The 22729-nt window shown below is 46.7% G+C and overlaps 1 protein-coding gene across 1 annotated transcript; it reads left to right on the top strand.

Moving 5' to 3' along the window:
• Window positions 1–477: 477 nt before the first annotated feature.
• Window positions 478–21973, top strand: LOC147118351 (immunoglobulin gamma-1 heavy chain-like). Its single transcript, XM_085984410.1, has 9 exons — window positions 478–615; window positions 733–1037; window positions 3503–3566; window positions 12995–13315; window positions 14630–14935; window positions 18251–18547; window positions 18637–18954; window positions 19870–20190; window positions 21239–21973. Exons 1-9 carry the CDS (start codon window positions 570–572, stop codon window positions 21622–21624), a joined length of 2364 nt encoding a protein of 787 aa, XP_085840536.1. The 5' UTR covers window positions 478–569; the 3' UTR covers window positions 21625–21973.
• The last annotated feature ends 756 nt before the right edge of the window (window positions 21974–22729 follow it).

Here is a 22729-nt window from a genome sequence, read left to right as displayed (position 1 = left end):
TTTATTTAATATAATCCCCTCTTTTTATTTTACATGCACTTATCTCATTACTAATCTCATCATCCAATGTCATGTCCATCTGTTCTATCTCCCTGGTAAATACAGAAGCGAAATAATGATTTAATATTTCTCCCATCTCTCTACCTGTGGTATTATCCCTTAACGGCCCATTATTCCAATCCCAACCTTCCTTTTTTATTGATGTGCTGTAAAATATTTTACTTTTTTGTTTTGTGTCCCTTGATAATTTAATTTCATAGTTCCTCTTTCAAATAAATAAATAGAACAACGTGTGACTGGATCTTTAATCCGGATCTTATTACTCCTGCCGCCTGTTGTATCAATAAATAACTTGAAGAGAATTGAAGTCGCTGCTGGGGGCGGGGACAGGAAGCTGGGCCTCTGCTTTCAGTGGGTGCGGCCGCTGTTCGAGCCGCGGGCCCCTCACTCACTCCCTCCCTCCCTCCCTCCACTTCCCTATTTAAACAGCACTGACTTCGTCTCCACACCAAGCCGCCCTGCAGCAGCCGATTTCTGCAGTGTCTGAGAGTCGGTGTGTACTCAGGGCGATGGGGATTGCTCCTTATCTCTGTGTCCTTCTGGCCTGTCTAACAGGTGAGTGGTCCCGCCGCTTTATTCCCACCCGGGGCGGCTGCTCATTCGGAGACTCTCTGACCCTCTGTTTATTCAACGCATTTTATTAAAGGGCGCTTCTTTCTTTTTTATTAACAGGTGTCCGGTCCGTAATCCTGCTGAACCAGCCCGAGTCGGCTGTGAAAAAGCCCGGCGAGTCTCACAAACTGTCCTGTACAGTGAGCGGGTTCAGCCTCAGCAGCTACTATGTGAGCTGGGTTAAACAGGTCCCCGGGAAAGGGCTGGAGTGGTTAGTTGCTTACAAGATTGGCGAGAGCAGTGATTACGCGCCTGGAATTCGAGGCCGATTTGTTCCATCAAGCGGTTCGACCACGATCGCCTACCTTGAAATTAGCGACCTGAGAGTTGACGACACCGCCATCTATTACTGTGCGAGAGACACAGTGAGAGGAACCAGGGCTGGACTGGTACAAAAACCTCAGAGACCGTCTGCACTCAGGGGGAATCAGTGAAAGGGGAGGAACGATCGCCCGCCCGCCCTCAGTGATCACCACAGCTGTAATTCCCAGCCTTGCTGAGTTGGGATCTGCCGCCCCTAGAAATGGGAGATAATTCTAAATATAAAATTCTAACAGGACTAGATGCAGGAAGGATGTTCCCGATGGTCGGAGAGTCCAGAACCAGGGGTCACAGTCTAAAGATAAGGGGTAGGCCATTTAGGACTGAGATGAGGAGGAATTTCTTCACCCAGAGAGTGGTGAACTTGTGGAATTCTCTACCACAGAAGGCAGTAGAGGCCAATTCATTAAATATATTCAAGAAGGAGTTGGATATATTTCTTAAGGCTAAAGGGATCAAGGGATACGGGGAGAAGGCAGGGACAGGGTACTGAGTTTGGATGAACAGCCATGATCTCATTGAATGGCGGAGCAGGCTCGAGGGGCCGAATGGCCTACTCCTGCTCCTATCTTCTATGTTTCTATGCGACAAGTTATGAGCTGGGGATTCCTGGGATGGCCCGAAACTGGGCCTGGGACACATCTAGGTTGCGCTTAGCACCGGACAGGGTCCGGGAGGCGTACTTGCGGCCGGGCCAGCGATATTTAAAGGGGGGGTGTCGGGCGGCCATTTTTTTGTGGGCTACCTGCCCCTTCTGCCCTCCTCTTGAGTGCTGAGCTCTTTTGCTGGCACCCCGCTCCCTGGTGGCCCAAGAGGGCCCCGGTTTGCACTGCGCAAGGCCCCTCCCGTTTAATAAGGGCAGTGAGGCCTGCAGTACCACGGCGCTACTTGCCGGCTGCAGTGCTGCGATATTGAACTGGAGGGCCCCAAGAGGGAAGGGGCGTGCTTCCAGCAGTGCCCCACCTCCTGCTTGGGGCGCTACCATTTAATTTAGGGTGCGGGGGTACTTCATTTTTCGGGAAGTAGTGCCCTGGCGAAGTTAGTGCCCCAAAGGGGGCCTGACCCAATTCTCTCCCCCCCCCCCCCCCCCCCCTCTAAAAATCTATAGATTTATTGATTCTCCGGTTGTGAGCTTCGCTGGCAAGGCTAACATTTGCTCCCAATCTCTTGCTGCCCTGAGAAGGTGGTGGTAACTGAGTGGCTCACTGGACTATTCCAGAGAGCAGGTAAGAGTCAACCACATTGGGGGTGGGACTGGGGTCACATATAGGCCAGACCAGGTAAGGACGGCAGATTTCCTTCCATAAAGGACATTAGTGAACCAGATGGGTTTTTATGACAATTCATGGTCACCATTACTGATCCCAGCTTTTTATTTCCAGATTTTAAAAACAAAACTGATTTTTCTGACCATCCGACAGCTTCACGGTCACTTTTCCTGATCCCAGATTTTTAAAACTAAATCCCCAAACTCCCATAGAGGGATTTGATCTCCAGAGTTCCTGGATCATTGAATCCAGGTTCTTCAGGTCACTGGTCCAGTCACAGAACCATTAAACCACCGCACCCCAAACCATTGCCAGCGTGAATCAGAGAGCAGGATTGCTCACTTGTAGCAGTGCCAGTGCCGTTTCAATGTGAAGTGACTGGGGTCAGAGACAGTGAAAGGGGCGGAGGTTATTGTACGGCTGTGTATCACAGTGACTACAGTGGGTGGCACAGTGTGAGAGATGGTGGCTCCCTCCATTCAAAAACCTGCCACGCGAAAGCTATTGAGATTGGACTCTTCGAGCGATATCCCCAGCCTTTGCCTCGTGACCCGTGGATATAAATCAGATCCCGATTAAATAATCTGGGTGTGTAAACAATTTCCTTTGCAGATATTACTTGAAATGGGGGAAAAAGCACCGAGTAACCGCTGCAGGACCAAGAACAGTGAAAGCTCCTTGTGGATTATATCACCTTCCTTTAAAGTCCTGGAAACCCGAGTTTGACACCTGATGTGTGGGGGACACGGATACAGACTGAGTTAATAAAGCTACTGGCCGGTTGTTTGACACATTTTGTTTCGGGCTGGATGTTATGACTGCGGTTTATGAGCTGGGGTGAAGCACTGTGATATGGCCCACAGCAGTACAGAGCTTAACTCCCCCGCTACAAATGACCATGTGCTTCAGAGCTTGTGTCCACAGATTCCGCATTCGTGCTTCCCGGAGTCAAATATCTAAACACTGACTCGGACTGTTGGAGGAAAATGTCCATTCCTGGGAAAATACAAGGCAAAAGGAGGCGATTCTGTTTCTCAGTAATGTGCAGGAGCTGGTATCCCCAGACAGGAAAACTGCAAAAATACCACCTTTATTAATACACTTGGAACAGGTTTAGGATGGAATTTGAGATCAAAATACAGGAAGCTGTTTCCCCCAGGCTGAAACAACATTTAATTTTACACCACCCTGAGATTATTAGATATTGTGGGCAAGTTAAGTTACTGCATTGGGGGAATGAGGAGACGGAGCACTGTGACTATCTTGACTACTGGGGAAAAGGAACCTCGCTGACAGTGACTTCAGGTAAGACAAACTTCTCAATTCCTTCCTTATCTGATATTTATTTTCTTTATTGTCATTATTAGTGAATTCAGTAATACAATGTGATGCCTGATTCACCTGGAATCGGTGAGATATTTAGCACAATTACACGACTCTATCCGAGACAGACGGATTTCTTTAGAGCCAAGAATATACCCAGTAACTGTAGCTGAAATCTGATTACTGGATGGATTCTGAAGGGTGAAGATTTAACCCCACAGAATGTTTTCTAGAATCTAATACAGATTCCAGGATGGGTTTAATATGTTCTGCTAGATTCAGATTATAGTTTTCAGGACACTTGCTGTGTTGGTGCAGGTTTGGCCATTTGGACTTTAGGACATTGCAGGTGGTTTAGGGGTTTGTTATAATCCGAGTTAAAACACATTATCCAATTGTGTTGTGATTTAACATTTGGTGTCACCGACTGTTGTTTAAAGTTAGTTAAAATCGTTGCTGGAACAGCTTTTAGATGTAAAAAAAGAATAAGTTCCACGTTTCACTTGATACTTTGGTGCTGATGGAGAGCAAATAGTTTGCACAGAATGAGAAACAGGGACATGTGTTTATTAAACATGTCTCACCCCAACAAGCTTGGAGCATTAACCAGACAGGACAGGAAACAGGCTGCATGTGTAAAAAGGTTGTGTCTTGTTGACACTGTATTTTATTGATCCTTGACAATAGCCGTTTGATCCTTGACGATAGCTGTTTAACTATCTGTGGTGTGCGAGCTCTCAACAGAGTGTTTAGTTCATCTCTTGCCTCAGACCTCCGCTCGAACTGAACCCACATTCAAGGGTTGAGAGCTGGAAGGGTTTCTGTGTAGTGTCAGCTGTGGCTCAGTGGGTAGCACACTCGCCTCTGAGTCAGAAGGTTGTGGACTTGAGCACATAAACCTAGGCTGACAGTCCAGTGCAGCGCTGAGGGAGTGCAGCACTGTCGGAGGTGCGATCTTTCGGATGAGATGTTAAACCGAGGCCCTGTCTGCTCTCTCGGGTGGATGTAAAAGACCCCATGGCACTATTTCGAAGAAGAGCAGGGGAGTTATCCCTGGTGTCCTGGCTAACATTGCTGTTTGTGGGACCTTGCTGTGTGCAAATTGCCTGCCGCGTTTCCCACATTACAACAGTGACTACACTTCAAAAGTACTTCATTGTAAAGAGCTTTGAGATGTCCGGTGGTTGTGACAGGCGCTATATAAATGCAAGTCTTTCTTTCAGTTGAAATCATTGTTTTGGCAATAACAGTAATTGATCTGTTTAATTGTCAATTTATTGGTATCAAATTTTTCTGTTCACTGTTTCAATGATGTTTACAATTATCGGGTTAAATGTATTAAATATCACCGAGTGCAAGTCCAGTGGGCGGCAGTAAGATCTCTTATTGCAGTGTTAGTGTAACAAGGTTTAACACTCGGGCTGTTCCGGCCGCTCCTTTTACTGGAGGCAGTATCCCAAATTAAAGTAAAGTGTGTGGGAAACGAGCTGATCTGTTTGAGGTGCAGCTTTCTGGTCCGTTCAAGGTCAAGGGAGCTTCAATCGACATCTCTAACCCGGCCGGGGTATCGCAGACAGTAGACGTTCATTACACCTCGTGTATCTATCTGGACTCGATTCTAACCTGCACCGTGCGGTGGGGAACATCACACATCACTGAGCACAAACACTTACTCCAGTTAAACTAACTGCTTTGGAAATACCTCCGCCTGTGTGGTTCCAATGACACCCTTCATGGCCAGAAAGGCTTTGAAAACTGGACACCCAAACTGGACACACTTGTGCCCGGATGCTTTTAGACGTGTTTTTTTTTGTGGTGGTTATTGTTCAGTATCTTGTCTGAATTTGCTCACTGCGGATTGGGTTCCCCTTCCTTTCTTAATTTATTTTCTTCTCGTCTTTTATAGCCTCCTTTCTTCCTTCCCTTTTCCTTCTTTCATTTCTTTGTTTTTGCTCTTTCTTTCTCTCCCTTTTTTATTTCTTGTCCTCTCCCTTTTTTATTTCTTGTCCTCTCTTGCTTTTCTCTCTCTCTCTCTCGCTCCTAAGAGAACAGTGCTGCAACCCATCAAATAGGGTAAAGATTAAACCGTTCTGCGAAGAGGTTGAAAGGATCAGTTCAGTCCGAGCTTATGTACTGGGCTCCATTAATGGAGGGCTTGAGTGGGATGTCGGTACAATACTGTATGAGGCCTATCCCGGTATAATGCATAGCCTCGGTCAGCATTGAACGGATATTTCAAAGATCTTGGGATTCATTGTTAGGATTCAGGAGGTTTCAGTTTGTTTTCTTTGCGGGGGAAGCAGTTTTTAAAATTCTGACTGGAATTGAGAAAGCAGGTGGAGGGGATAAGGGAGCAAATTAAAAACAGGATTATTTCACACTTTACAGGCCAATGAGCCTGGTGTCGGTGGTGGGGAAAGTTTTGGAGACAATAAATGCGGGGCAAAATTTAAGGCGAACATTTTATCTGCGCAGCAAGTTGTTGTGATCTGGACCGCACTGCCTGAAAGGGCGGTGGAAGCAGATTCAATAGTACCTTTCAAAGTGGAACTGGATTAAATACCTGAAGGAACACAGTTTACAGGGTTATGGGGAAATGGCAGGGGATGGGATTAATTGGTTAGCTCTACCAAAGAGGCTTGATGGGCCAAATGGCCTCCTTCTGTGCCGCATCATTCTGTGAAGGTGCAATTTATTTTGGGTGGTTTAGTAAATCGGGTAATGGCAAATCGGCAGCTCGCTTCACACACTGCCTGATTCAGCTTTCCATTGACATCAGTTTGGAAACTCCCTCTACACAGTCCCATCAAACACTCCCAGGGCAGGTACAGCGCGGGTTAGATACAGAGTAAAGCTCCCTCTACACTATCCCATCAAACCCTCCCAGGGCAGGTACAGCACGGGTTAGATACAGAGTAAAGCTCCCTCTACACTGTCCCATCAAACACTCCCAGAGCAGGTACAGCACGGGTTAGATACAGAGTAAAGCTCCCTCTACACTGTCCCATCAAACACTCCCAGGGCAGGTACAGCACGGGTTAGATACAGAGTAAAGCTCCCTCTACACTGTCCCGTCAAACACTCCCAGGGCAGGTACTTCAGACCACATGTAGTTCTTTAGATTTGAAAGCAAATTGCTGCAGTTTGATTCATAAACAAAACCTCAAACTAAAATAGTTGAACCAAGAAGGTCTGAACGTTCTATGGGGTCCTAATTGTGGGAGTCTGCACATTAGTTATTATCTATCTGAAAGAAACACCAGCTCTGTTGAATTACAATATTTTGTGACGCTCCGTGCCTGAATAAATTGTCCTTTTATTGTGAAGTCAGTGACGGGTCCGGGTTTAGATTCAGAACAAATTTTCTTTACATTTCTGATGTGTTATTGAGCTTTGCTGTTCAAATGAGCTGCTAGTTCTTAGTTCAGCACCCAAGGAAATGCTGTGCCAATTCTATGTCATCCTTTATCACCCAACTGTGTTAGATTTCAAAGGTCCTTTGTTATATTAACCAAGATTGTTTTTGTCATGCAGTAAAAGTGGTTGTGAAAGAACTTTCATTTATATAGCACCGTTCATGACCTCACAATGTCCCTGAGCGCTTTACAGCCAATGAACTACTTTTGACGTGTCATCAGTGTTGTAACGTAGGGAACGCGGCAGCCAATTTGTGCACAGCAGATCCCACGGACAACAACGTGATAATGACCAGATAATCTGTTTTTAGTGATGTTTGTTGAGGGATAAATATTGGCCAGGACACTGGGGAGTCAGTTTAACGTCTCATCCAAAAGACCCCACCTCAGACAGGGCAGCGCTCCCTCAGCACTGCACTGGAGTGTCAGCCTAGATTTTGTGCTCAAGTTTCTGGAGTGGGACTTGAACCCACAACCATGTGACTCCGAGGCGAGAGTGCTGCCCACTGAGCCACGGCTGAATCGACGGATATTGTCCGTTTTACAGCATTGCCCAAAGTGAACATTACCCCGCTCATCTCTGCCAAAGAAAGTAACACCAGGCTGCTTAATCTTTCCCCCTCACTTAACTCCCTAATACTGGGAACCATCCTGGATCCACAGCACTGTAAGCTCTCGTGGACCAGAGTGTCCTTTGCCACCGCTGGGTGATCCAGGATTGCACACAGACCTCCACACGAGGTTTGACCAACCACCCACGATACAATGGGGGGTGAAATTGGTCTCGGGCCGTAACACGAAACCGGTGATAGCAAATCACCCGCCCGTTACACACCCACCCAGATTTTCGATCACATTGACTACAATAGAATGAAAATCGGGCCGAATGTAACACGGGCTGCCGCTTCACCATCGATCGTTTCGCACAACCACCCCAACCAATTTCACCCCCAATATCTTCTTTTTAAATCCAGTTCTCTGCTGATACAGCCAAGCTCATGTTCAGCCTCTTAACATAGTGCTGAAGTACTACAGTAAAGAGTTTTATGGGTTTTTTCAAAGTTCTCCCCAGATCCATTTCCTGATCACCACGCCACGACACCGTTTGATACACTGATCCACATTGACCCACACTTACCGCCCACTGGTCCCAGGTTGTAAAAGATCCTCGACTGTAGATGATGATGACTGATATTATCGTGCCACCCGCACTGGAAACACTCAGCATCTCAGGCAGTATCTGTGGAGAGAGAAACCGAGTTAACATTTCAGCTCGATGACCTCTCATCAGAACTCTTTTATTCAGATTTCCAGCAACCACAGTATTTTGATTTTGTTTTACATGTTTTTTTTTAAAATCTTGAATTCAAAGCGTTTTTCACGACCTCAGGATGTCGCAAAGCGCTTCAGTTAATGAAGTACGTTTGCAGTGTCGTCACTGTTGCATTGTGGGGAAACGTGGCAGCCAGTTTGCACACAGCAAGATCCCACAAACAGCCCAGATAATCTGTGTCAGTGGTGTTGGATGAAGGATAAATATTGGCCAGGACACTGGGGAGAACTTCCCAGCTATTCTTTGAAATAGTGTCGTGGGATCTTTTACATCCCACCTGAGAGGACAGGCAGGGCCTTGGTTTAACGTCTCATCTGAATGACAGCACCTCGGACAGTGCAGCACTGTCTCAGCACTGCCCTGGAGTGTCAGCCTGTGGTAGCTCATTAACAGTTTCCAGGCTTGAAGTCCTCCTGAATCCAGCTCTATTATTCCCCATGCACACTGCCTCCATTTCTTGTAAAATAGGCAAATTTGAGGGGGTTGTTTCGGAAAACCTTTCTCCAGAAAATAACATTTTGGGAGACAGTATCTGAGTGATTTGAGACATGACCTGTGGTAAGTGTAGCATCCTTGGGAGGAACAGGTGACTTTGGACCTACGGTTCCCAAAGCTCTCCACCACTGGGGTTTCCTCGCCTCATGTCTAGGTCTGTTGTAGACTCATCGATAAGCGAATGATTGCTATAATAAGTCCACGGCTCCATTATCGTAACATACACACCAGGATGGTAGAAGGCCACCTCGATGAACCTTGGTCTTCCATGGTCCCGGAATTCCTATAGTAACATAGAAACATAGAAGATAGGAGCAGGAGTCGGCCATTCGGTCCCTCGAGCCTGCTCCGCCATTTAATGAGATCATGGCTGATCATCCAAATTCAGTACCCTGTCCCTGTTTTCTCCCCACATCCCTTGATCCCTTTTGCCTTAAGAAATATATCTAATTCTTCTTGAATATATTTAATGAACTGGCCTCCACCGCCCTCTGTGGTAGAGAATTCCACAGGTTCACCACTCTCTGGGTGAAGAAATTCCTCCTCATTTCAGTCCTAAATGGCTTACCCCTTATCCTTAGACTATGACCCCTGGTTCTGGACTCCCCAGCCATCAGAAACATCCTTCCTGCATCTAGTCTGTCCAGGCCTGACAGAATTTTATAGGTTTCGATGAGATCCCCTCTCAATTTTCTAAACTCCAGTGAGTATAAGCCCAATTGACACAATCTCTCCTCATACGTCATTCCTGCCATCCCAGGTATCAGCCTGGTGAATCTTCGCTGCACTCCCTCCATGGCAAGAACGTCCTTCCTCAGGTAAGGCGACCAAAACTGCACACAATACTCAAGGTGCGGCCTCACCAAGGCCCTGCACAACTGTAGCAAGACATCCTTGTTCCTGTACTCGAATCCTCTCGCTACGAAGGCCAACATACCATTTGCCGCCTTAACCGCCTGCTGCACCTGCATGCTTACCTTCAGCGACTGGTGCACAAGGACACCCAGGTCTCTTTGCACTTCCCCTTCTCCCAATCTATTGCCATTCAAATAATAATCTGCCTTCCTGTTTTTGCCACCAAAGTGGATAACCTCACATTTATCCACATTATAGTGCATTTGCCATGTTTCTGCCCAATCACCCAACCTGTCCAAATCGTACTGGAGTTTCCCGACATCCTCCTCACAGCTTACCCTCCCACCCAGCTTTGTGTCGTCTGCAAATTTGGAGATATTACATCCAATTCACTCGTCCAGATCATTAATATATATTGTGAACAGTTGGGGTCCTAGGACCGATCCTTGCGGTACCCCACTAGTCACTGCCTGCCACTCGGAAAACGACCTGTTTATTCCAACTCTTTGCTTTCTGTCCACCAACCAGTTCTCTGTCTAAGTCAATACCTTGCCCCCAATCCCATGTTCCTAAGCCGCTCGTACCTATGAAAAATAGCAAGGTTCCTAAGACCGACAACTTTCATGAGCCATTTCGAACCCGAGAAGCCATCAGTGGATACTGTGCGTTTCCAGATTTTCTGTCTAGCACCATATCTTATGGTTTCTGTTCTGTGACACTTTGCTTATGGCAAGAATTGGCTTGTGTGGCAGAGGCTGTATCGCCAACGGCCAGAACGGAGGACACAAATAATCTCCCAGAGATGTCAGAAACATAGGGTCTAATGAGAGGGAGGAACTGAATGAAATCAGTATTTGTAGGGAAATGGTGTTAGGGAAATTGACGGGATTGAGGGTGGATAAAGCCTCGGGGCCTGATAATCTACATCCTAGGGTACTTAAGGAAGTGGCCGTAGAAATAGTAGATGCATTGCTGGTCATCTTCCAAAATTCTATAGACTTGGGCACAGTTCCCATGGATTGGAGGATAGCTAATGTAATCCCACTATTTAAAAAAGGTGGTAGAGAGAAAATGGGGAATTATAGACCGCTAAGGGGAAAATGCTAGAGTCCATTATAAAAGATGTAATAACAGAGCACTTGGAAAACAGTGACCGGATCGGACAAAGTCAACATGGATTTACAGAAGGTAAATCATCCTTGACTAATCTGGAATTTTTTGAGGATGTAACTGGTAGAATAGATAAGGGAAAACCAGTGGATGTGGTGTATTTGGACTTTCAGAAGGCTTTCGATAAGGTCCTGTATAAGAGATTAGCGTGTAAAGTTAAAGCACATGGGATTGGGGTTAAGGTACTGTCTTGGATAGAGAACTGGCAGACAGGAAGCAGAGTTGGAATAAACGGGTCTTTTTCCGAGTGGCAGGCAGTGACTAGTGGGGTACCGCAGGGATCGGTGCTAGGACCCCAGATATTCACAATATATGTAAATGATCTAGACAAAGGAATTAGATGTATTATCTCCAAGTTTGCAGATGACACAAAGCTGGGTGGGCGTATGTGCTGTGAGGAGGATGCAGAGAAACTCCAGTATGATTTGGACAGGTTGGGTGTTTGGGCAGATGCATGGCAAATGCAGTATAATGTGGATAAATGTGAGGTTATCCACTTTGGTGGCAAAAACAGGAAGGCAGATTATTATCTGAACGGCAATAGATTGGGAAAAGGGGAAATGCAACGAGACCTGGGTGTCCTTGTGCACCAGTCGCTGAAGGTAAGCATGCAGGTGCAGCAGGCGGTTAAGAAGGCAAATGGTATGTTGGCCTTCATAGCGAGAGGATTTGAGTACAGGAGCAAGGATGTCTTGCTGCAGTTGTACAGGGCCTTGGTGAGACCTCACTTTGAGTATTGTGTGCAATTTTGGTCGCCTTATCTGAGGAAGGATGTTTTACCATGGAGGGAGTGCAGCGAAGATTCACCAGACTGATACCTGGGATGGCAGGAATGATGTATGAGGAGAGATTGGGTCGATTAGGCTTATATTCGCTAGAGTTTAGAAGAATGAGGGGGGATCTCATTGAAACTTATAAAATTCTAACAGGACTAGATGCAGGAAGGATGGTCCCGATGGCAGGGGAGTCCAGAACCAGGGGTCACAGTCTAAGGATAAGGGGTAAGCCATTTAGGACTGAGATGAGGAGGAATTTCTTCACCCAGAGAGTGGTGAACCTGTGAAATTCTCTACCACAGAAGGCAGTTGAGGCCAATTCATTAAATATATTCAAGAAGGAGTTGGATATATTTCTTGAGGCTAAAGGGATATGGGGAGAAAGCAGGGACAGGGTACTGAATTTGCATGATCAGCCACGATCTCATTAAAAGGCGGCGCAGGCTCGAGGGGCCGAATGGCCTGCTCCTATCTTCTATGTTTCTAATCAGATGACCAGTTTACTGGTTTGGCATTGTCAGTTTTAGCATGCGTAATCTAAAAGGAGTAAGAAAGAGACAATTTCTCTCTTCCGCCCTCCTTTCTATCCCTGTGAATCATGTACCAATAGTGCAAAATTTCTCGTGAAACCATCAAAATTGTTAACTATGACAAGGGTTCTTAAATGAAACTGTAAATGACCATTTTATTAAATCATGTCCACTGTTATTTGCAGCTTTCTGCCTTCTACTTGAAAACAAGATTTCAACAATATATCTCCTTCTTGAATAAGCCTTCATGTAAAGTAAATATTCGATCATTCTGCTATTCCCTTGACTGCAAATTCCCGGTTCCCACTTTTTTTCTAGCTTTAAATCCACTCCCCTCACAATTTCTGCATTATATCTGAAGCCTGCGTGTCGTTGCAAAGAATGTTGCTCTCGTTTTTGGTTCCCTCAGATTCTCCAATTTTAACTGCCGTTGCTTTTTTCTAGCCAGTCTTCCGGCTCTACAGGGCCCTTGCATTTTCTTGGCTTTCTAGTGATCCTTATAGGCAATTTTAACCTAACCCACCCATCGGCAATCTGTTGTGATCAGGTGCAACACTGGTTTCACACCCTGCCTGATTTTACTTTCTATTGAAGTCGATGGAGAGTAATATTGGGCGGGGTGTAAAAACGGCATTCCACCCAATCCCGCCGGTTTGTCGCCCGGCGAGTTAGGTTAAAGTTACCCAATACTGACCTTTGCATTGGCCTCCATTTCCCACCCATCTGTTGTTTTCGGAAATGGCTGGTTTTATATATAACGTAATCTCTCCTTCTGTGTCCACCTGTAATGCATTCTTTTACTGGACTTATCTGTGTGCATCTATTTATGTTCCAGGTGTCCAGTCCGCACCATCGGTCTACATCTCCAACCCTTCCTGCGGCAGGAACTCCAACCAAGATGAGATCAGCCTCCTCTGCCTGGTCAAGGACTTTCATCCCGAGATCATCAGTCAGACATGGTCCAGTATCGGTGGAGACATCACTAGTGGAATCAAGAAGTATCCGGCAGTCTTGGGGCAAAATAAGAAGTACACGATGAGCAGTGTGCTCAAAGTCTCTGCGTCGGATTGGAACACCAATAGGGTCTACCACTGCAAGGCGGGCTACAAGTCAAATGAAATGGTGGAAGCTCAGACCCGAAAACCTGAACCTAAACGTTAGTACAATTTGCCATTTTTAAAACTGCACTAGTGTCGGGGGACGAAATTGGGCAAAGAATTTCACCAACCAATGTAGGAGGTTGCTGAAGAATAGAACCCGAATGAGTTCTTGTGCCCTTATATTCTATCCCTGGACACCAGCAGTGCTGCTGGTAACAAAATAAAGGACAATGAGAAATCACATGAAATTGGACAAGGGCAGGGACGCAATGCCGCTGGAATCACGTCTGCCATCCGTGATATGACACGCCCGATATTCAGTTCTACTGAAATCAATGAAACTGAATATCGGGCGGAGCGTGTAACGGGTGACCGATGTGATACCGCCTGCATTGCGTCTTTGCCCATGTCCAGTTATAGATTCCACCACCCCCCCCCCCCCCCCCCCACTCCCAATCAGGCCCTGGTTCATAGAATCACACAGGACAGGAGGAGGCCATTCGGTCCATCACACCTGTGCCAGCAGTATCAGAGGTTTCAAATTAGTCCCACTCCCCCTGCTCTTTCCCCAAAGCCCTGCAAATTTTCCCTATTCAAGTATTTATTCAATTCCCTTTAGAACATGACTATTGAATCTGCTTCCACCGCCCTCTTTCAGGCAGTGCATTCCAGATCTTAACCAGTCGCTGCGGTTATACATTCTTTTGTTAAATTCCTCATCTCCCTTGCTTTTTTGCCAATAATCTTAAATCTGTGTCTTTTATGGGATGTTCAGGGGCCAACAGAAAAATGCTGAACAATCGCAGCAAGTCAGCCAGCATCTGAAATGTGAAAAGGTAGGCCCGTTTGTCAGAACCCAGAACTGAAAGGTACCCAAACATTTCAGGAGAGGGCGAGAGAGAACCCAGTCAAAAGAGGATGTTGGTGAGGTTGATTTTCAGAATGATTGATGGGATCTGCTGGATGATATGAAAGATAATCTGTGAAATACACAGCTGGCAGTTGTACTGTCAATACTGGTATCTGTACATGGGAACAGGTGTAGGCCATTCACCTCCTCCAGCATGTACCGCCATTCTATTAGATCATGGCTGATCTACACCTCAACCTCATTTACCCGCATTTTTCCTCATACCCCTGTAGAATGGGAAGCTCCGCTTGGTAGACCCCAGGTACACTGCCAGCTCTCCCAATCCCAGCTCTCTCCAACATGTCACAATGGTTCTCCTCCTGACGACGTGTTCCCCAGCAAATCAGCAACATATGGAGGGGGCTGGCATCATGCGTTGCTCTAGATGTTGGGGGAATGGAGTCCACCTTTACTGTGGCCAAAAACATAATGTAATCTGAAATATGGCAATGTGTTACAGCTCAAGCTCCAAAGCTCATCTCCCTTGTTCCATCTCCGGAGGTCGTCTACAATCAAACTGAAGCTGTCCTGGGCTGTGTGATATCCGGCTTCTATCCTGACAGCCTACAAGTTTCCTGGACAAAAGCCGGAGTGGACCAAATGGGTGTTGTTCCCAATTCCACACTGAGAACTGACGCTGCCTTTGAAACGGTCACTTACCTGACGGTGCCTGTGGAGGAATGGACCAAAGGGGATGTCTACACTTGTGGAGTGTCCCACGCACCTTCGAGCTTCAATGACAGGATCAGCATGAGGTATCGAGAGGGTAAGTGGTGTCTGAGGGGACAAAGAATATACCGTCAGTAATTCAGCCTTGTGTTGACTTAATGCGCTGACGCTCGCCCTCAATTCGTGAATCACTGTCCCTAATATCGACCGTGTTGAGAGAGGCAAGATGTTCAGTATTTTGTGTTATTGAACCGACACTTGAAGGGAGCAATTTTAACCCAACACGCCGGGCGTGGAAACTGCCGGGATCGGCCGCCCATTCACAGCCTCGCCCGATTTTACTCACCGCGGATTTCAATAGAAAGGAAAATGGGGCGGTGCGTAAAACGGGCGGCCCTTCTGACACCGTCCACAGCTCAAATCACCGCCTACCTGTTCCCTTTCTACTGGCTCCCAAATGTTAGTTTATGAAAAACCTATCCAATTTTGCATTTGAATGAATCGCCACGATCTGCTGCCACCGTCTCCCGAGGGAGCCTATTGATCACTCGCTTGCTGAAATATTGGTTCCCCACATTAGTTTTGAATCGACTCTTCCCACCGCCACCCTCTCCCTGCCCCCGCTCTTCAAGCACAGGTCGTGACCTCTGGTTCTACTGTCCTCGACAAGGTGAAACTGCTTGTCATGGTCTACATGATCTGGTGCCTTTCGGATCCTAAAAACTCAGGATGGAGCAGAGTTCAGGGGCCGTGTGGAGCTCCCACTTTCCCAGCACGGGAGGGGAGGTGGAAATGTATAACGCTTAAATCTGCAACTTTTCTTCTTCCAGGTGTAAACGTTAGTGAGTGTCTGCCGCAGTTCGTCCAACAGACTGCCTTTAACGTGACCTTCTCCGGTGGTGCCGTGCACCAGTATCAGTGTCTCCAACAAAAGTGCAAAATAAAGTGATTGGTTGTGAATGGAAGGGCCGTTGAATTTTATTACAAGCCATTTGGCGGGTTCAAATCCAGCCCATGGTGTCCCTCGGGATGAAGTGTAAACAGAGGGAGGAGACACAGCCCGAGCTTGGGTTCCCCCACCCAATCCACACCTTGTCTGTATGGTCATTTGTTGTGAACTGTACCGGGTCACTTTGGATCAGGCCCCGGCCCCACAGCTTGATCGTTGCCTCTCTGGTCTGACTCTAGTTGGCAAGAATTGGAAGCCAATCTCTCGCCCAGTGGGGTGGGAGGAGTGGGGGAGAAATGTCACATTGATCCAGTAAAAGGGTGGGTGACCCCTTGAATGATGTTGGTCCTGAGGCAAATTGGTGAGATAAGACACAGGGATCCAACTGGTGCCTTGTATGACCCAGTAAGTTTTAGATAAAAACTCTGGGTAGCAGAAATAGAAACAGTTCCATTCACTCCCCTCCCGGATACTGACATTAGTCAACGACAGGAGCTCAATGTTCACCAGGAATTCAAGTTAGGGAAGTGTTTTTATAAATTTCCCCGCAAGGGTAAAACCGAATTAAACACCGCTCGCCCAATAATATCAGCATCTTGAAATAATAGGGGGGATTCTCCCGACCCTGTGAGGTTTTATGATGGGAGACCGCTTACCACCCGGGACTGTTAAAGGTCGAGACTTGGTCACTAATGTAAGGCAGGGCTGAGCCGCTTACAAAAACCGGAATATTTAACATCAACACGGTGTATATTAAACCTAGGTTTATAAATCATTGACTGTATACGGTGTATATTAAACCTAGGTTTACAAATCATTGACTGTATACGGTGTATATTAAACCTAGGTTTACAAATCATTGACTGTATACGGTGTATATTAAACCTAGGTTTACAAATCATTGACTATATATAAAAATCATTGACTCTGTACGGTGACCAGCCTCAACGTAACCAATCCCAGTCCGTCCGTGTTTTTGAAAGGAAATTGCTAACCATCTTGTTTAAAATGCGGGGGAGAGAAACAACATCTCAAGTCAATAAAAGACAGTCCTGTGAGACAGACAGTGTGTGCTGAACATCAGCTCAAACTGCAGCCGGAGGACTTGATTCAAGGTGCTCAGGTTTTCAAAAAAGGTTTTGATCCTGACACAAAGATGGTCAACTTGACCCAAGTGTTAACATCATACAGAGGGTGAACAATCGATGTGGATCAGAGCAGATAGCTGAGTTTTGAATTGCACCGTGAAAGTGTGTGTGAATGGTGCACAGAACATGCAGTGACCAGCGGGATATCTGAAGTGACAATGGCCCTTTGGGAGGCGAGTGGCAAGGGGGGAAAATATCATTCTCTTCCTAGTCCAATGGCTCGGACATGAACTGTGGGGAAGTACATGTTATGGAGAAATGATCCCCAACCTGCAGCAAGAGGGGGACTTCTGTTACTTCCTCTGATTGACGGGTTGCTCTGCCGTTACAAACTAACGTTCTTCCTTGACGGGGAGTCATCAACAACAGCAGCTTGTGTTAAATATAGTCAATGGAGAAAATGTAATGTAGTAAAACATCCGAAGGTGCTTCACTGGAGTATAATCAGACAAAAGGTGACACCGAGCCAAAGGAGGAGATATTAGGACAGGTGACCAAACGCTTGGTCAAAAAGGTAGCTTTTAAGGAGTGTCTTAAAGGAGGAGAGAGAGGTGGCGGGTCATTGAGATTTAGGGAGAGAGTTCCAGACATTAGAGCCTAGGTGGCTGAAGGCACAGCCGCCAATGCTGGGGCGAAGGGAAGGGAGGATGGACAAGAGGCCAGAGTTGGAGGAATGCAGAGTTCTCGGAGGGTTGTCGGTCTGGAGAAAGTTAGAGATGGGGAGAGGCGAGGCCCGGGAGAGATTTGAACAGTAGGACAAGAATTTTAAAACTGAGGCAATCCCAGGCTCACTCTGAATGGAGAAGAGGGGTCCTCATGGATTCAGTGTGCTCAGTGTCACAAATCAATCCAAATCCATAGCCCCACGGGGATTCTATACAAACATGCATTTATTCTGTTTTTCTTTTGTTAAGCATCGCCGCATCTAAATGTCATTCAGCCCCACAACTCAATTGCAGTCCCCACTGCGGATCTATTGGCCACGGTTACGGGAAATGGATTCAAAATGGATTTGGCGGGTTCTTGATGCTAAATATGTTTTTTCAGTGAAAACTTGCAAGCCAAGAAATGCAAGATATCTTTCAAACAATGCTGGGATTTTCTAATGTTCCTACAAATTTAGCTGCAGTATGGCTTGATCCAGTATCAGCCCAAGATATAATAGATTAAAAAGGAATCTGGTTTAAACTGTTTAAAGTGACTTCTGTCCTGACCTTCCATCACTTATCAATAGAAAAGGTTCTCCTAAAATTCTGAAGCCCGCTGACACCAGACATGGTCCATTCTTCTGAAGTTTTCCCTTTCCAATTCCCAGAAATATCAGTGTTTATTCGAAATCCTTCTATTGAAGAGGTTTGGATCAACAAGACTGCTACCCTGGTGTGTACAGTGCTCTGTTCTGATCCGAGAGAGGTCACAATCTCCTGGGCAGTGAACGGGGAGAGAAGAGAAGGGGATGTGACCCAGCAACCGAGAGTGGACGGGACCCAGCACACAGTCATCAGCCAACTGCGAACCAGCGTGGAGGAGTGGACCAGTGGGGTAGAGTACGTGTGCTCCGCCCAATGTGCTGCCTCATCTTCGCCAGTGTCAAAACGGACAAGTGGAAAAGGTGGGCAAGAGATCATAAATTTAACGCCTGCCTTTGATAACCTTGAGGGAAAGAGTTTAACACTTTCTTTCTTTGCTCGTCTGTTCCAGTTGAGACAAAAAGTCCCACGGTCAGACTGCTGCCTCCACCAGACCAAGAAACCAAGAGTAAGAACACGGCCAGACTCGAGTGTGTGATCAATGGATTCTACCCGGACCTCATACACGTCTCATGGGAGAAAGACCGCTCTCCGATCTCCTCCAACACCAGCGCTGCACTCACCGCTCTGGAGCAGGCGGGGACGTTCAGTGCCAGGCACTTCCTGACTCTGAGTACAGAGGAGTGGAGGAAAGGCTCAGTCTTCACCTGTACAGTGTCTCATCCGCCCTCCAACACCAACACAAGCCAGGATGTGAAGAACGTCCAAGGTAGGGTCCTGGGCCTGACTCCAATATTGACATCCTTTGTCCCCACTGCGATAAACTCTACTCGGGCCAGACAAATTCAACACTAACGACATAGGTAATGTAGTGGTTATGTGAATGGACTAGTAATCCAGAGGCCTGGGCACTTAAGAAAGAAACAATTGCATATATGTCGCGTCTTTCACAACCTCAGGATGTTCCAAAGCGCTTTACAGCCAACAAAGTAATTTTTATTTGCAGTGTAGTCACTGTTGTAATGTAGGGAACATGCCAAGCAATATGGTGATGACCACATAATCTGTTTTCATGCTGTTGGTTCAGGGATAAATATTGGCCGGGCCACAGAGGAGATCTCCCCAGCTCTTCCTCAAAATAGTGGCTGTATCTCCGCTCTGGCCCACCTGCGAGGGCAGACGGGGCCTCGGTTTAACGTCTCGTATGAAAGGCGACACGTCCGAGAGTGCTGCACTCTCTCAGTACCGGGAGTGTCGTGCTCAAGTCTCTGGAGTGGGGCTCCAACACACAACCTTCTGACTCCGAGCAGAGGGTGCTGCCAGTGAGCTGAGACTGACACAGTTAATAATCCAGAGAACTGAGTTCAAAACTCACCAAGGCAGTTTGAGAATTTGAATTTCAGTTTAAAAAGTAAAAACTGGAAATAAAAAGTTGGTATCAGTAAAAGTGACCGTGAAGCTGTCGGAATGTCGGGAAAAACCCAACTGGTTCACTAATGTTCCTTTAGGGAAAGATACTTGCTGTCCTTCACCAGTCTGCCCCACATGTGACTCCAGCTCCACACTGAAGGGGCGGCAAGACACTCAGTGAATCTCTGGAGATGAGCAAGAAATGCTGGCCTTGCCAGCGATGCCCACATCCTATCAGGGAATCATGAAATAATAATTGTAATATTTCTCCCAGGTGAATGTTTGTACACCAGCATCTTGGTCACTGTAAGCAAGCCTCCCTTCGAAGAGATCTGGAGGAACAGGACGGCGACCATTCTTTGTGAGGTGCTTCACGGTGATTTAGAGGGGGTCCGGGTAACCTGGCAGGTGGATGGAAGCAAGAGAGAAGATGGGGTGAAGACTCAGGGGCCTGAGAGGATTGGAGATAAAGACATGATCTTCAGCAGACTGACAGTCCCCGCCGCAGAGTGGGAGAGTGGGGTTGAGTATTTGTGTTTGGTGGAGGATGAGAGTTTGCCAACACCGGAGAAGAGGTCAATCAAGAAGGCACAAGGTACGTGTGGACGGAGCTCGGTGTGTGTGTCTGATCTTAGCAAATGAAATGATTTATTACCATCTAGCGGTAAGCTGTCTAGTATGGGGTGTCTGAGCGTGTTTAAAGACTGGGAGATGCTCGAACCCTGCTAAGAAATGGATCAGAAAAAATCCCAAATCACTACAATGGCCTCGCCCCAAAACACACTGGCTCCCGTGAGATGGGATAGACGCAGAGGGATTAGCAGCTTTCACAACATTAAGAAGAGCCCGAGTCAGGAGGAAGGGTGAGGGAAATTGTCTGTCTGAGGCGTAGGTTGAAGACAAGCAAATCCCTTAAGAGGAAGGGGTCGTGGAGCAGACGGCACAGGACCAGGCAAGTCCATGGGCCTACCTCTTGGCAACAGTAAGCAGGGGCTGGGAAGTGGGTCTCTGGTGTTTCTCATTGAATCATACAGCACAGAAGGAGGCCATTAGGTGGATGGTGTCTGTGCCGATCTTTGATGGAGCTATCCAATTATCCCCATTTGCTTTTTCCCCACAGCCCTGCAATTTTCTCCTTTTCACGAATATGTCCAATTCTCTTTTGAAAGATACCATTGATTCTGCCTCCACCACCCTCTTTCAGGCAGTGCATTCCAGATCATCATAACGTGCTGAGTAAAACAAATTCTCCTCATCTCCCCTCTGGTTCTTTTGCCAGTCATCTTAAATGTGTGTCATCTGGTTACTGACCTTATTTGCTCTATTGAAACCCCTCATGATTTTGAGAACTTTGATTAAATCTATCAATCGAAGAACAGCCTGGTCCCTAATAACCATTTGACACTTTTTTCTGCAGAGTCCCAGTTGTTCACTGGCTCCAGATGTTTAAACTGAACAGAGTAACCTCACAGGAGGTTTTAAAATCAGCAAGAGTGAAGATTCCCCCACCGCAACCCCCAAAAAGAGAAATGCCTTTAGTTTCAGATATAGGCTGCAAAAGTGCCCCAGGATTGTGTAAGAGTAGAACGTAAATACAGGATGAGTGAAAGACTTAGTCTAACCAAGGTTGTCTCTGTTTCCAGTTGACGCTAAGACTCGCCCTCAAGTCTACCTCCTCCCCCCTTCACCAGATGAGATGGAGACGGATCAGACGGCGACCCTGGTGTGTCTGGTCACCAGATTCGCCCCCGCAGAGATCTACATGGCCTGGATGGCCAACGATACCCTTCTGAAGTCGGGGTTCACGACCCAGCCGGTGATCGAGGACAATAAAAATGGCTGGAACTCGGCGGCCAGTCGGTTGACGGTCCCCGCAGACCAGTGGAACAGCGGCACCACTTTCTCCTGTGTGGTGGGACACGAGTCAGTCACAACAAATCTGTTCAGGAGCATCAATAAATCTCACAGCAAACCCACCCTGGTCAACGTCTCACTTGTTCTAACCGATAGCTTTAAATCCTGTTTATGATATCGAATGATTTAATCAATCCCCCATATATATGATCCCTGTAAATGGATGGTTAACCCTACCAGAGGGTTGTTGTGATCACGATGAAATCTCCCTTCTGGTAGTAGAACACTTAAAACGTGATCAAAATCAGGCCTTCAGTCATTGAGGAAAAAAATGTATATTCAAGGATCAAATCAGGCAACAAACATCATTTACTCCAAATCTCTGAAGGTCTGGAGATCCTTTTGAAACTTCTTTGTGCTGCGTTTGATCAAGTTTGAAACCTGTGCGACCCCACGGAGGATTAAATGTATGTAACAAAGTGTCAATGTACTGATCCAATTTCAATAAACAAGATGTGAAAAGGTTTCAGTTTCGGGTGTTCATTGTTGCTGTGTTTTGGGAGACAGTAAATGAGTAACTTGGGACATGAGGTGTGCTAAGTGTCGCCTGCTTGGGAGGAACAGGTGACTTTGAACCTATGGTTACAAAAGCTCTGCATCACTGGGGTTTCTTTGCCTCATGGCTGGATTTGTTGTAGACTAATGAATAAGAGATTGATTGCTATGATTACTCAACAACTCCATTATCATTGTTTCACATGACTCCCAGGATGGCAGAAGGCGAACTAGATGGACCTTGGTCTTTCTTTGTCAAGCAATTCCAATTTGCGCACAGCAAGTTCCCACAATAAGAAATGTGATGATGACCAGATCATCTGTTTTTAGGTGTTGGTTGAGGGATAAATATTGGCACAGGACGCTGCAGAACTCCCCTGCTCTTCCAATAGTGCCGTGGGATCATTTACATCCACCTGAGGGGCCTCCGATTAACGTCTCATCCAAAAGACGGCACCTCCGACAGTGCAGCACTTCCTCAGTACTGCACCGGAATGTCAGCCTAGATTATGGGCTCAAGTCCCGGAAGGGAACTTGAACCCACAACCTTCTGACCCAGAGGCGAGAGTGCTACCCACTGAACCACAGCTGGCATCCGTGTCAGGCGAGGGTGTCCCTGTTTGAGGGGGTCCCTGTGCTCAGGCACCTCGGTGCTGCTCAACCAGGTGTGGATGTGTCAGGCTGAATACAAGAAGAGGCATGTCTAGACATTGGTAGCTTTTCTA

This window comes from Somniosus microcephalus, chromosome 4 (assembly GCF_052327205.1).
Source record: "Somniosus microcephalus isolate GS21.2 chromosome 4, FLI_Smic_1.0, whole genome shotgun sequence".
Classification (NCBI taxonomy): domain Eukaryota; kingdom Metazoa; phylum Chordata; class Chondrichthyes; order Squaliformes; family Somniosidae; genus Somniosus; species Somniosus microcephalus.
This window is presented reverse-complemented; position numbering and strand designations above follow the sequence as displayed.

Bases quoted from the DNA above. Each gene is read 5' to 3' on its own strand.
- LOC147118351 (XM_085984410.1), top strand. From the start codon at position 570: ATGGGGATTGCTCCTTATCTCTGTGTCCTTCTGGCCTGTCTAACAG. The intron at 616-732 runs GTGAGTGGTCCC...TTTTATTAACAG, and splicing joins CCTTCTGGCCTGTCTAACAG to GTGTCCGGTCCGTAATCCTG. The intron at 14,936-18,250 runs GTAAGTGGTGTC...TCCAATTCCCAG, and splicing joins CAGCATGAGGTATCGAGAGG to AAATATCAGTGTTTATTCGA.